General features: G+C 40.3%; 1 protein-coding gene across 1 annotated transcript in view; it reads left to right on the forward strand.

Annotated features, from left to right (window-relative positions):
- Positions 1 to 16,201, forward strand: part of LOC132395265 (protein disulfide-isomerase TMX3-like) — a 132,449-nt gene that overhangs the window by 50,472 nt on the left and 65,776 nt on the right. Inside the window, exon 9 of the mRNA XM_059971602.1 lies at positions 10,275 to 10,341. Coding sequence (XP_059827585.1) covers positions 10,275 to 10,341 — 67 coding nt within the window. The remainder of the gene's footprint in view (positions 1 to 10,274; positions 10,342 to 16,201) is intronic.

Below are 16,201 nucleotides of genomic sequence, written 5' to 3' on the forward strand. Positions count from 1 at the left end.
GTTGATTTGCCTGAGCTTGTTTTAGACTATGCAGAATGATATTTAGGGAAGTATTTAATATGTTCTTGCTGGTTTTCTTACCCCCTTAAACCAATAATTTTAGAATATAGATCACTAATGAACAATACAGGCCCGTCAGCCAACCTTTTAACCTACTCTTAGATTAACCTAATCCTTCCCTCCTACATAGACTTGATATTTCTTTCATCCATGTGCCTAGCTAAGAATTTCCTAAATGTGCCTAATTTATCTGCCTTTGTCATCACCCCTCACAGGGTATTCCACACACGCATGTGTGTGTGTGTAAAAACCCTTACTTCTGACATCCCCCCTCCCCCCCAATATTCTTCCAGTCGCCTTAAAATTATGCCCCTTTGTATTTGCCATTTTCTCCCTGGGGGAAAAAGTCTCTGGCACTTTTAATTTACAAATATACAAAGGCATATTTTAATATTTTATAAATGAATAATTCACTCAGTTATCTGTTATAATCTGATTCTGGAAAAAAATAGAAAAAAATCTGAAATAAAATCTTAAAAATTAGACTTCTGATCATGCATTTAACTGTTGTATTTTCTACATATGACTGTCATGCCTATGTTTAATGGCGAGGTAAACAGGTCTGCTGGTGGTGTGATAGATGCATGAGGCTGAATTTAAATTGACCTTCTATAGCTAGTTGGTACATGAATTAGGAGGACCAAACAAATGCAAACCAGTTACTGGAAGGTGCAATTCTTACTCGGATCTAATGAATATTGTAGACATTTGGAGAAGCTGGGCTTTAGACATAATATTGCAGTGTATTTCAGTTACCTAAATTTGGGTATTCCTAACCTATATCTGGTGCCCTCCCTCTCCAGAAACTTTAAATATTTGTATGGATTTCTCAGTATGGCAGATTGAATACTTTGACTGTTAATAATTGTTATTGCTGGTGACAAGTAATTAGTTTTTAGTTATGGAGAGGTGATAAGTTTTGTTTTTTCCTATCCCATGCCCCATTCTTCTCAGATGCTGACAGTGAGGACTTTATAAAAGACATAGTTACTCTCCCTCTGCTGGAGATGATCTTTGCTTGATAATTCTATGATACAAATGCTACTTCTCAGCTATGAATCACGAACAAGAGAAAATCTGCAGATGCTAGAAATCCAAGCATGATCAACAAAATGCTGGAGGCCTGAAACGTTGACTGTACTTTTTTCCATGGATGCTGCCTGGCCTGCTGAGTTCCTCCAGCATTTTTTGTGTGTTGCTCTCAACCATGGAAGTTGCTTTCCTTTTGCATGGCGGTGTTGTTCTCTTAATTTACTGGAGAGAATTGTATGTTTGTGCAAACATCTGCGAACATGCCCTCTTAAGACTTTGTGATGGAAAGACAGTCATTATTGAAGAAACTGAAGGTGTTTGGATCTTGGACTCTGCCCTAAACTTCTCCTCCATTGGTGCCCGGGGCTTGGATAGTGGAACTTGAACAATCGCAGTCCTTTTTCTTATTTCAAGGACTAGTGTGTTTTTCTTATGATGCTCATTGATTTCACTTTTATTAAAGTTCACAGTAAAATTATTATTGAAGTATGTGTGTCACCATATACTGCTCTGAGATTCATTTTCTTGCAGGTATTCACAGTAAAACAAAAAAAATGGAATTAATGAAAAACTACAAAGATTGACAATCTCCAAAAGAAGACAAGCAAGCAAGGGAGCACATAGTGAGATAGATAATAACAAAATTGTAAAATAAATAGAAAAATAAATAAAATAAAACCTAATTTAAATAAAATAGCCAAACAAACAAACTCACTAAGAACATGAGTTGTAGAGTTCTTGAAAGTGAATCCATAGGTTGTGGAATCAGTTAAGAGTTCAGTTGAGTCAAGTTTTCTGTGCTAGTTCAGGAGCCTGATGGTTGTAGGATAGTAACCAGAGCTTCTTCATGCCATACGTGATCAAATCCTTTCTCACTGTACTTCAGCACTTCCATGTTTGAATCATTCACCAATACTGTGCTTAGCAACACCTAGTTTGGATTTCAAGAGGGTAATTAGATATAGAGCCTAATCATCCTGCTGAAACTCAAACAGGACATTGCTAAGTTAGTGAATGCCATTTTGTTGCCCGTGTTAATGCCATCACTGTCACATTGCTGCTGAGTGAAAATAGTCTGGATGGTTATTAGCAAAATTGGAACAAACACGAAATGCTGGAGGAAATCAGCAAGCCAGGCAATACACATGGAAAGGAATGAACAGTGGACAATTTATGCCAAGACCCTTCATTAGGACTCCAAGCAAAATTGGATTGGATTTCATTTCATGAGCAGGGCCTACTATGCCAGTCTTCTACATGGTTGAATAATTTCCATAGTTGTAACTTCACTACAACAGCTTAGCTGGAGGTTCAACTAGTTCAGGACCACAGGTCTACGGTGCTACAGCTGGAGAGTTATTAGGACCCATATTTTTTGTCATATCCAGTACTGATTGGCCACTTCTTGATAACATGGAGTGAATCCAAATAGCTAAAGACTAGGTGACTTGATGGCATGGATTCCTGAAGAATAGGTTAAGTAGATAGACAGAGAGACTTTTTTTCTCCAGAGCGGGAATGGCTAATACATAGGGGCATGATTTTAAGATGACGGGGGGGGGGGGAATACGGGGGGTGGATTTCAGGGATAAGTATATTATATGGAGAGTGGTGATGTTGGAGCAGATACATTAGGAGCATTTAAGAAACTCTTAGCAGGCACATGGATGTTAGAAAAATGGAGAGCTATGTAGGAGGGAAGGGTCAGATTGATCTTAGAGTAGGTTAGAAGGTTTGTACAACATCGTGGGCTAAAAAATCTGTAATGCTCTATGTTCTCTGTTAGTTCATTGGCATGGTTGAACCTAGTTGTAGCTGCTTCAGCCAAGCCTTTAGCACTTGCACCCTGGGCCCTGCTGTCACTGAGGATGCAGGAGTTTTGGAACTGGCTTTTCCTGTTAATGATTTTAATTATCCACCATTCTATTCCAGTAGATTTGGAAACTCTGCAGAACTTTGACTGGATCTCTTTGTTAGATTATTTAGCTCTGTGTCATGCATGATGGAGACAGTAAAGTGAGAGATATCCTGTAGCATGAGACTACCAACTGCCATGCTGAACATTGTTTCTGTTGTTGGCTCACTAATACCCAGTTCTGAGTTGCCTGAGCTACAATGAGTCTGTCCCAATTTACACAGCTGGAAGCCATGCAACATAACGAAAGACGTCTTTGGTGTTAGGACAGACCACCTCTGCAGATCTGAATAGTATTCATTTCTACTGATGTTATCCTGGATAGATTCTGCCTTGAATAACCTGGTGAGGATGAGGGCAAATAGGTCTATCTCTTCTGTTGGTTTAAGATTCTTCCAAACCAATTTGATGATGAACAATGAAGTTCATCACCCAAAATACTTGCTATGTACCACTACCATAATTTCTTCCAAGTGTTTTTCAAAACTGAGCTGGTGAAATGCATTGATACATCAGCTGAAAGGAAGTGGTAGGTGATAATCAAGAGAAGCTTTCCTTCATGTGTTTGGCATAACAAATAAATCAAGAACAGGTGATTACTTAGGGTGAGAAAGCTAATGGGGTTAAGATAGGAGAATGGGGTTCAAAGGTATAATAAATCAGCCTTGATGGAATGGCGGAGCAGATTAACTGGGCTGAATGCCCTAATTCTGCTCCTATGTCTTATGTTGCTCTCACTCAATGTGCCACAACAACAATCGCAGTCGATTGACTTCAGGAGGGGAAAACCAGAGGTCCATGAGCCAGTCATGATCCCATCAGCAAGGGATCAGAATTGGAGAGGGTCAGCAAATTTGAATTCCTCCGTGTTATCACTCCAGAGGACCTGGGCTGGGACAGCACCTAAGTGCAAGTACAAAGAAAGCAAGGCAGCACCTCTACTTAGAAGATTGTGAAGATTTGGCATGACATCTAAAACTTTGACAAACTTCTATAGAAGTGGAGAGTATACTGACTGGTTACATCGCAGCCTGGTATGGAAACACCAATGTCTTGAACAGAAAATCCTACAAAGAGTAGTAGACACAGCCCAGTCCATCATTGGTGAAGCCCTCCCATCATTGAGCATATCTACACAGAGCGTTGTCGCAGGAAAGCAGCATCCATCACCAGGAAACCCCACCATCTGGGGGTTGAACCTGATGGGAGATAATTTTTTTTCTTTTGTATTCACACAGTTTTGTCTTTTGCACATTGATTTTTTTGTCCACTCTGTGTGTAGTCTTTCATGGATTCTATTATGTGTCTCGGATTTACTGAGTATGCACACAAGAAAATGAATCTCAAGGTTATATATAGTGACATATATGTACTTTGATAATAAATTTATTTTGAACTTTTTAGGCCATTTGGCTTTTTAAGCCTGCTCAACCATTCATTAGGTTTCTAGCTCATCTTTGACCTTGGTCCCATCCCCTTATCCTTTGATTTTCTTATCCAAAATCTATCAAACTTGTTTTGAATGACTGTGCCTCCACAGCTGTCTGACTGTGAATTCCTCATTCACTGGATGTAGAAAATTTTCCTTGTTTCAATTCTTACTCTGAAACTCAGCCACATGGCTCTTGACTACTCAGCCAGGGGAAACATCATTCCTACCACCACCATCCTGTTGAGTCTTGGAAGAATATTGTCAATTTCGGTGAGATCATCTCAATTTTTCTGAACATCAGTGCTGTCTACTTGTTCTCTGAGAACTTTGTCTATTCAATCTCTGAAAACTTGCCAACTCCAAAATTCAGTCTTGAGAATCTTCAGTGCATTCCCTTTTATATCTTTCCATAGGTAAGGAGTCCAAAATTGTACACAATACTCCATGTGCCGTCTCCACAAGACCTCGAGGCCATGTACCATTTGCCTTTCTAATTGCTTGCTGCTCCTACCTGTTACCTTAGTGACTTGTGTACAGGACACCCGTCCCACTGAACATCAGTTTATCTCATCAATTTGTCACCAGATGTTGGAAAATGGGGTTTTGCAGATTAAAGTGGATGATTTCACATTTTTCCAGATAATATTCCAGATGTTCTTTTATCACCCACTCACTCAGCTAGTCTATGTCAATGGAGCCTCTTCACATCCTTCTGCCTACTCACAGCCCCACCTAGCTTTATATAATCAAAAAACTCAGAAATAATTGTTTTTAGTTCCGTCAGCCAGATAGTTAAGACAATTTGTGAACCAATTTCATGTTACCTCATTGGTTACAGTCTGCAAAAATGAGAGAGACCCATTTATGTGCTTTATTTATGGAGGGGAATAAATAGTGGGCATTTTGGGCTAAGACGCTTCATCAGGTCCTGGTGATGGATCTTGGCCCAAAATGTCAGCAGTTTATTCCCCTCTTTAGATTCTTAATGAATTGTTGAGTTCCTCCAGCATTTTGTGTCGCTCAAGATTTCTCACATTTGTAGATTCTCCTGTGTTTATTATTTGCAATATTTGCTTTTTGTTAACCAGTTCTAGGTCTTTGCCAGTGTATTGCCCTAGTTCCATGTACTTCAACTTTGCTGACCAGTGTCCTTTACTGGACCTTATTGAAAGCCATCTAAAACCTGAATATACCATATTTTCTGTGTGTCTCTTTATCTGTTTTACTGGGAGTAAACCCACCCTCCCCACCCCCCCATTTCCAAGAGAAATTCAGTGGATTGTCAAACTTATTTTCAAAAGTCTATCCTAACTGCATAATCCCATTATTCTTTTCAATATGTTTTGTTTTCACCTATTTCATTATACACTCAGTGATCACTTTATTAGGTACAGGAGTGGTATTCTGCTGCTTTAGCCCATCCACTTCAAGGTTCAAGGTGTTGTGCATTCAGAGTTGCTCTTCTGCACACCACTGTTGTAATTCCTTAGTAATTGAGTTACTGTTGCCTTCCTGTCAGCCTGCACCAGTCTGACCTCTTTCATTAACAAGGCATTTTCACCCACAAAAATCCCATTTACTATTTTGTTTTTTGCAGCATTCTCTGTAAACTCTAGAGACTATTGTGCTTGAAAATCCCAGGAGATCAGCGGTTTCTGAGATACTCAAACCACCTCATCTGGCATCAACCATCATTCCACAGTTAAAATCACTTAAATCATATTTCTTCCCCATTCTGATGTTTGGACTGAACAACAGTTCAAAATAAAATTTTTATTATCAGAGTACATACATGTCGCCACATACAACCCTGAGATTCTTTTTCCTGTGAGCATACTCAGAAAATCTATGGAACAGTAACTGTAAACAGGATCAATGAAAGAGCAGGAGCATAGAAGGCAACGAACTGTGCAAATGCAAATATAAATAAATAGCAATAAATAACAGCATGAAATAACAAGATATAAAGAGTCCTTTAAGTGACATCATTGGTTGTGGGAATGTCTCAGTAGATGAGTGCTGTCATCCCCTTTTGTTCAAGAGCTTGAAAGTCGCAGGGTAGTAACAGTTCTTGACCCTGGTGGTCAGCATGCTTTTATGCATTGAGTTGTTGCCTCTTGATTGGCTGATTAGATAGTTGCATTAATGAGCAGCTATACCTAATAATGTTGCCACTAAGTGTAGACTCCAGCATTTTCTCCCCCTTTGATGTTCAGTAATAGTTTGATAGAGGCCCATTTTCACTCTTTCACTCCCCTCTTAAGTAGTAGACTTGCATTTATTACCTTTTTCAGGCTAAAGAGTGATTCTAGAGTCTGAAGTATTTTGAAAGACGATGCATTAATGTATATGACAAACAACACTGGACCCAGTACAGATCCCTGAGGCACACCACTAGTCACCAGCCTTCAACCTGACAAACAATTATCCACCACTACTCTCTGGCATCTCCCATCCAGCCACTGTTGAATCCATTTTACTACTTCAATATTAATACCTAAAGATTGAACCTTCCTAATAAACCTTCCATGCGGAATCTTGTCAAAGGCCGTACAGAAGTCCATATAGACAACGTCTACTGCTTTACCCTTGTCAACTTTCCTAGTAACCTCTTTAAAAAATTCAATAAGATTTGTCAAACATGACTGTAACGTTCTCCTTCGGGTGTAACGAACGCCGAATTTAACGTCCGGATAAACCACAGCCAATGCAAACCAGATCGCAGTAAGATTAACCATTTACTGTTCACTCTTCACATTAACATATGGTGAAAACTGTTGATAAAACAATACAAGATTGATACAGTATTTGTTCCTTCCTTAATATCACATTTCAAGTGTAAATACTTGCAAAGGTGACTATAACTACATTACACTAAGGTGCAGTATACAGGGAGAGTTTACCTGCTCCATTGACTACTTTAAATACACTTCCATGCAAACTATCTGCGACTCTTTAACTAACGAAAGCATAAACATTATCTACCGTCGTTACTTCTAACAGGATCGGCATTAACATCTTAGTTCAATATATCGATTATCTATTAACTTACAGCGTTGCTCTCACTGTGATTTCTCATGCCTGCAAAATAACTTCAGCTCAGGTGAGCCTCGTGGAAAGCCCCCACCCTCGCGCTAATTTCAAACCGGTGTTTTCCCACAAGACGCGGCGAAACCGGATGTGACGTCATCGCATGCCGATATATTTTACATGCAATGAATATACTTTAAACACTCCTAATTCTAACTAGAAAATACTATTGAATGAATTACTAAGCGAAAATATTATAAACTAAATAACTGTCGTAAAGACAGCACAATGACCTTCCACGCACATATCCATGTTGACTGTTCCTAATCAGACCCTGTCTATCCTGATAATTATATATACCATCTTTAAGAATACTTTCCATTAATTTACCCATCACTGACGTCAAACCTACAGGCCTATAATTGCTAGGTTTACTCTTAGAACCCTTTTTAAACAATGGAACAACATGAGCAATACGCCAATCCTCTGGCACCATCCCCGTTTCTAATGACATTTAAAATATTTCTGCTATTTCTGCACTAACTTCCCTCATGGTCCTAGGGAATATCCTGACAGGACCCGGAGATTTATCCACTTTTATATTCCTTAACAGCGCCAGTACTTCCTCCTCTTTAATCGTCATCGTTTCCATAACTTTCCTACTTGTTTCCCTCGCGTTTCTCAATTCAATATCCTTCTCCTTAGTGAATACCGAAGAAAAGAAATTGTTCAAAATCTCCTCCATCTCTTTTGGCTCCACATATAGCTGTCCACTCTGATTCTCTAAGGGACCAATTTTATCCCTCATTATCCTTTTGCTATTAATAACCGTAGAAACCCTTTGGATTTATTTTCACCTCACTTGCCAAAGCAACCTCGTATCTTCTTTTAGCTTTTCTAATTTCTTTCTTAAGATTCTTTTTACATTCTTTATATTCCTCGAGCACCTCATTTACTCCATGCTGCCTATATTTATTGTAGATATCTCTCTTTTTCCGAACCAAGTTTCCAATATCCCTTGAAAACCATGGCTCTCTCAAACTTTTAACCTTTCCTTTCAACCTAACAGGAACATAAAGATTCAGTACCCTCAAAATTTCACCTTTATATGACCTCCATTTCTCTATTACATCCTTCCCATAAAACAAATTGCCCCAATCCACTCCTTCTAAATCCTTTCGCATCTCCTCAAAGTTAGCCTTTCTCCAATCAAAAATCTCAACCCTGGGTCCAGTCCTATCCTTCTCCATGATTATATTGAAACTAATGGCATTTTCATCAGTGGACCCGAAGTGCTTCCCAGCACATACCTCTGTCACCTGACCTATCTCATTCCCTAACAGGAAATCCAACACTGCCCCTTCTCTAGTTGGTATCTCTATGTATTGCTGCAGAAAACCATCCTGCACACATTTTACAAACTCCAAACCATCCAGCCCATTTACAGAATGGGCTTCCCAGTCTATGTGTGGAAAATTAAAATCTCCCACAATCACAACCCTGTGCTTTCTACAAATTTCTGCTATTCTCGTTCCCCATTAGGTGGTCTATAATACACCCCTATAAGTGTTACTACACCTTTCCCATTCCTCAACTCCACCCAAATAGCTCCCTAGATGAGCCCTGTAATCTATCCTGCCAGAGCACCACTGTAATATTTTCTCTGACAAACAATGCAACATCTCCCCCTCTTGTCCCTCTGATTCTATCACACCTGAAGCAACTAAATCTAGGAATATTTAGTTGCCAATCATACCCCTCCTGCAGCCATGTTTCACTAATAGCTACATCATCATATTTCCAGGTATCAATCCATGCTCTAAGCTCATCCACCTTTCTTACAAGGTTCCCTGCATTAAAATAAATGCATTTAAGAAATTCTCCACTTCCTCTCTGTTTATCTCTAACGGTGCAAACAACTTTACTATCTTTTTCTTCCTTCTCCCATACATCTGTTCCTACACTCTGGTTCCCCTTCCCCCTTGTATCTAGTTTATCTCTAGTACTGTATCTCTAGTAAAATACAAATACTCCTTTCTGTTTGTTTCTTATTCTCACAAAACCTTTTGGGTCTTGTACTTCTGGAAGGTTTTTTATGTCTGTGAAGATGGACGCAAAGAATTTCTATGCTGTTTGCTTGTTCAGCATTATTAGTTATTCCATCCCTATTTATAAAGGGCTTTTTTGCCTTCACTAGTCTTTCATAATTTGTTCTTGCTTGCCATCAGTTTACTCTCATTCTATACCTTTTCTTTTCCAATCTCTTAGGACACCTTTTTGGGCCTACTGTTACTTCTGGCATTTTTAGGAGTCTTTTCCTGATTCTGGACTTCAAAGTCAATACTAGAGACTGTCAGGGCTACTTGTGCCTGTATACCATTGTGCCAACTTCTCTAGTGGCTCTGCTTTGCTAGAGAAATGGAACATTCCCAGGGATTGTGCTTATGATCATGTATGTTTATGTGAAGATTCCCATGCCAGTCTGTCGCATCATGATTTTTATAGAGCATTGTCCTAGTTTAAACATCAGCCCCCAGCTGAGTTGCAACCTTCCCCAGTGAGGAAGGTTCTGCAAGGTTAACTAGGTTGAGAGCATCCTTGCTAAATGCCCACCACCCAAAAAGGTGACATACATATTCTATCAGAATTGCTCCTAAAAATCTTTGGGTTTTTTGTTTTCACAAAATTCATTGTCTACTTCCCTCCCTTTTAAAAAGGGCTCTTACTGTAGGTTTGTAGAAGTGCTATTACTTCACTACAGAACATTCAAACCCTTCTGAGTTTACTGTGATACTTTTCCACCAGGATATCACTGTTCAGGAGCTTCCCGCTGTGTTGGTGTTCAAAGATGGAACCTACTACATGTATGATGGTGAGTAAAGAAGGGATGGTTTGTTTTTACTTCAAAGCTGTGTGAATGCCATTCTTATGGAAAAGACCACGCAGAAGATGCAAGTAAAGCAAATAAGTGAAATTAGGCTTTGTTACGTTTTTCTTAGTACTTTCAGACAGTGAAGCACCAAAGTCCATTACTTTAATGAAATTACGAGTGTTAAGAATAGTGTGACTCTTTGCAATTGCTTCTGAACTCCTGTAAATAACATGATTGGAATGGTTTTGGTATGGCACTTTTAGATTTATTTTCAGCGGTGAATCTATACTGATTGAATTTGTTGCGCATTTCCAATAAGTCTTTTGAGTAGGTTCAGTTCATAAGTGGTATGAATTCTTTAATTCTCTTTGGTGTATTGCTTTTGCTTTTACTATTGTATGCCAGAATTGCTTAGTTTTGGTACCAGTTTAAAAAGTTCCATATAATTAAAATTCATCAACTTCCAGTCTCCAAGAGAAACTAACTTACAAGTCAATCTAGCATATTCAGAATACCTGATCTGGATGTCTCCTTATCTAGTGGTATTCATCAAAAGTAATGCTGGCTTATTTTGTTCACCTTGCTTGCAATTTCAAAAATCTTTGGAAAAAGCTTGATGTAAAGTTAGTGTGTATTCCTTGGTTCATTTGCTTGATCATTGTAAAGTGTTGAGTTACCTGTTCTTGTCTTGAGAGGGAAAAAAACTGAAATCACCATGCCCTTTCTTATTTTTGAAACTACTATATATGATAGATTCAGAAGCACTATGGAGAACAACGTCAGTGTTATTTCCAATGCTGAACTTACACAAAAGACTTAGGGAAATGTGCAACAAATTCAAGCTTTGTTGTGAATTCCAGTCTGCTGAAAGTACCCTGTTCTGTTGATTGTTTTAAATATCCTATTGAAGCATCCCTTCTTCGTTGCTTGGTTTGATCCGTGCTGCCTAATAGCTACTTGTACAATAGGTTCAACAATGCTGCACATTCAAGTAGGCAGAGAGATTAGTTTAATTAGCCATTTGATTACTAATTTAATCAGTTTGGTACGACATTGTGGGCCAAAGGGCCTATTCCTGTGCTATATTGTTTTATGTTCTATTTTATGGTCTCCTATCAGTTAATAAACTTGTTATCAATTTTCCTTGGAGGCAGTATTTCTCCAATTTTGGGTTTGTGTTTTCATCTTGGTGGTTAGATTCCAAGTTCGGGATCTCTCTCCAAGAGCCTCACCACCTCCCTATACTTTTAAAACTCTAACACCACATGTCCTAAGTTTTCCATCTGATTTGGAATCAAAGCCTGAAGGTCAATCAGAAGTGCAGAAGTCAATGGTCTGAGCTTGGGTCTGCGAGATCACTGGGAAGTCAGGGCTCAGTGCCTGCAAAACTATGTCTACTGGAGGTTGAAGAATTCAGCCTGTCATGAGGTTAGAGGACTTTATGTGCATGGATGGCTGTGCTGAAGGGATGGAGGAATAGGTCTTGTTTCACTGATGTTGTTTTGTTGTGCTCTTTATGGTTCTGCCAGTCATTGTGTTGGTGCCAGAATGTGTGGTGACTTCTGCGGGCTGCCTTTAGCATATCTTTGTGTGTGTTGTTAATGCAAATGGCACATTTCACTCTACATTTTAATGTACAGATGATAAATGAATCTAAATCAGCATTGTATTTTATGCAATATTGCTGTGAAATATCTTCAGCAATTTACTTGATGAATGGCACTGCACAAACGTAAACTGTCATCAAAATGCAATTAGGTAACATCCATCAATGTGCATAGCCCCAATGAGATAAAAAATAAATTTCCCTCCTTGGTACCAGGTGCTCAGCAGTTTTAATGGTGCATTGTAGAACTGAAATGCTGTCTGTGTAGATGCTACCTGACCTGAGGGATTTTCCCCCCTGAGATTTCTGCTGTTGGTCCATGAATGCCAAGAAATAGGTTAAGCTCATTATTTTGCATATTATGTAAATGAAAGTTATTTCGCCTAACAAAGCAGTTTACGAATTCACATCTTAACCAATTGATGCACCATCAATAACTTACTCTGAGACGTAAAGGCGAGATATTGGCTTTTATTGACTGGACGTTTTAAAACATGGAAACCGGTTTACGTACGGAAAGATTGGATTTGGACCCCCAAGACCCTGAAGCAGCTCTTGCCTTTGAACTCTGGCTTGCATGCTTCCACTCATACTTGGAGGAGGTTCGTGCAACTGACCCCGCTGTTATGCACAGAATTCTCCTCTCGAGGGTCACCCCAAAAGTTTATTCATTTATCAGGGACCTGCCAACTTACGAAGGGGCACTGGACGCCCTCAAAAGACAGTACCTGTGGCCGGTGAACACCGTCTATGCAAGACATCGCTTAGCTACCCAACGGCAGCACCCTGCAGAGTCGAGCGCCCAGTTTCTCCGAGCCCTACAGACACTCGTCCGAACTTGTGACTACAAAACTCTCTTGGCAGAACAGCATGCGAAGCTGCTAGTACAAGATGCCTTTGTTACAGGAATTAGGTCAGTGTATGTGTGCCAGCGGTTGCTGGAAAATGCTGATCTTACCTTATGCTCGGCGATCGAGACGGCCGACACGGTGGAGGCTGCTCTGCACAACGCTGACGCTGTCCAGCCGTGCGATTCCCCGCCAGTTCCGTGGACACCTCAGACCCCGCCGCCGCCAGTTCCCACGAGCGAATTCGCCAACGCTGCTGCCAGTCGTGATTCCACAAACTCCCCGAACCCGGCTGCGGCCAGGCGAAAGCCTGAGCTGTGTTACTTCTGCGGACTCGAAAAGCACCCCCGAAAACGCTGCCCGGCCTGAGAAGCGACCTGCTCCAGCTGCAGGAAGAAGCGCCATTTCGCCAAGGTCTGTAAGTCTAAACCATGAGCGGGGTCGAGCAGCGCTGCGTGTGAGACATGGGGGCTGCCATCTTGCATGCCCAGATGTGGGTGGCCATCTTTGTCGGTGTCAACATGCCCCGCCCCCTACCCGTGTGAGACATGGGGGCCACCATCTTGCATGCCCGGATGTGGGCGGCCATCTTTGTCGGCGTCAACGTGCCCCGCCCCCGACCCACCCGACTGAGAAAATTGGTTTCTCAGCTCAACATCAAAAATAATAAAGCAGTGTATACTTAGTGTCTATTTTATTCGGTACTCCTGTACTCGCACGTTACTGCTGATCTTCTGGAATTTTCACATACAACAATCTCTAAAGTATACAAAGAAGGTACAAGAAACAAACTACATCCTGTAAATGGCTGTTTGACAGGACTAGAGTGCGTCTTTCCCAGACTTATGCAGCCAAGGAGACGAGCAGGGTTTCAATTGCATCTACTGAGAGTTGAGGAACATAACTGAATTTCCTTGTTAGCTATGACTTGCCCTGTCACATCCTTGTGCAGCAAATGACATTAAACAATCTTGAATCTTTATTGTTATATCTCTCCAAGGTCAGATCCACTGATTTTTGACTGTAAATTCTAGGCCAATATTCATCTATTACATGATTTAGTTCTGTACTTTCCTCAACTTCTACACCAAAAGTTATTTGGCAATGTTGAATCTTGTTTTGGCTCTGTGCCACTGTGTTGATTAGGTTTGTAAAATAAACTGGGCACCTCTGCATTGAGATAGGAATAGAGCAGAAAAGAGAGGTTATGCTCAGCCTGAGTCTTCCAAATTGTTTACCTCTCAAATTCCAAGTCTTTCTTTAAACAGAAACAAACAGAAACTTTTGGGGGTGAATATTTGTTAATCTGCATTCATGTCACCCAAGCAGAGCAACATATAGTACAATTAGATACACACTACTTTTTCTCAAGAATTATTAGGGAGAGGGCAGAGGGTGGTAGGGAGGATCCAGTTCAAAGTTACATGTGGGACAAAACTGCAAGATAGGATTAAACCTCTAGATTTTAAATTATGTGAATGCCAGTAGTTTTGGCTGAAACTTATGCATTTACTAGTGAATTCTGTGCAAAGGTTGTGTAATGCCATGGTTCACATCTTTAGTGTTTTGCTGTAGGTATTTCATTTAGCAGTTCTGTTAAGAGCAGTCTGTTCTGCTTGCAGCCTATTTGGTTTTGGATTATAAGGGATGATGAGGAATGTGCGCCATCCAATTAGGATGGTGAAATTGGGGGAAAGTTTTTTGGTGAGGGTCTTGGATCGATTTTTTTTTGACAGGAGATGAAGAGAGAAGACCATGGGGAGAACTGGTCATAGGATATGACCTGGTGGGAGACCCGTTTGTTTGAGAAGGATTGCGAGTGATGTTCAGAAGGTGGTGTGTGTTTTCAGGCAGAGTGAGGGCCCAGTGTGTGAGTGACAGAGAAGTTCAAGATGAGCTCCAACTTATGCACATTTGACTCTTTAAATATAATGGGCCCTCTTTGTTTTTTTTTCTTTTCTTTACTAGCCCTTCAGTTAAGTACGATTCAAAAATAATTCTTTCAGTCTTAAGCAGTCTTATGTCTGTTATTTTTTAGCATTGAGTTGTAACAGGGTAGCAAATTATACAGCATCCACACAAACCGGGGTTTCGGGTGGGAGAGCTGTCTCAATCCCGTGGGATGTTTTATGGGCAAAATTGTCTTGTTAATGAGAGAGGTTAAAGGAGAATGGCCAGACTTGTGCAAACTGACAAGAAGGTGACAGTAACTCAAATAACCATGCAGTGTGCAGAAGAGCACCTCTGAATGCACACATGTTGAAACTTGACGTGGATGGGCGCCTGCAGCAGAAGACCACACATGGTTTTGACTTCTGTATCTAATAAAGTGGCCAATGAGTGTATGATCATATTTGAGAAAGATACGGTAGACAATTTCTCTGGAGCTGCAGAGGCTGAGTGAAGATGTGATAGAGGTTTACAAGATTAAGAGATGCATAGATAGAGTAGACAGACAGTATCTTTTTCCCTTGGCTGAAATATCTGATACCAGAGGGCATGCATTTAAGGTGAGAGGGGGATGTGTAGGGCAACAAGTTTTTTCTTAAAAAACACAGAGTATAGTGAGTACCTGGAATGCACTACCAGGGTGGTAATAGAGTAAGGTACCTAGGGAATTTTAAGAGATGCTTAGATAGGCACATGAATGTGAGGAAAGTGTACTGATATGGACATTGTGTAGGATGTGATGCTGAGGCTTTATAAGGCACTTGTGAGGCCTCACCTTGAACACTTTTGGGCCTCTCATCTTAGAAAAGATGTGCTGGCATTGGAGAGGGTCCAGAGGAGGTTCACAAGGATGATTCCAGGAACAAAAAGGTTATCATATGAGGAACGTTTGATGGCTCTGGGTCTGTTCTCACTGGAATTCAGAAAGATGAGGGGGAATCTTACTGAAATCTTCTGAAAGTTGAAAGGTCCAGACAGGGTAGATGTGGAAAGGATGTTTCCCATGGCGGAACAGCCTCAGAATAGAGGGGTATCCTTTCAAAACAGAGATGCAGAGAAATTAATTTAGCCAAAGGATGGTGAATTTGTGGAATTTGTTGCCACATGCAGCTGTGGAGGCCAGGTTGTTGGGTGTATTTAAGGCAGACTCTATGAGCCAGATGGCCTAATTCTGCTCCTATCTCTTATGGTCTATTACTTCAGACTGATGTTTTGGAATTGTAGCCCTAAAGGTGTGATGGTGTATATTTGCATTTTCTCTTTTTGTTATTTTGCCATTTTTGCACTGTAAATATTTTTGAACTTGTTCTAAGTTTTTCTCTTCTGGCTCACCATAAATACCTTTGCACTGAATGTGTTATTGAGGCCTGCCATCCATTTTTTAAAGTCCACACCTTCAGAAGGGCACGGGATCCTTTCCAAAACCCACAGTGTGACAAAGGAGAACAAAGTAATT

The sequence above is a fragment of the Hypanus sabinus genome, chromosome 1 (assembly GCF_030144855.1).
Source record: "Hypanus sabinus isolate sHypSab1 chromosome 1, sHypSab1.hap1, whole genome shotgun sequence".
In the NCBI taxonomy this organism is placed as follows: Eukaryota; Metazoa; Chordata; class Chondrichthyes; order Myliobatiformes; family Dasyatidae; genus Hypanus; species Hypanus sabinus.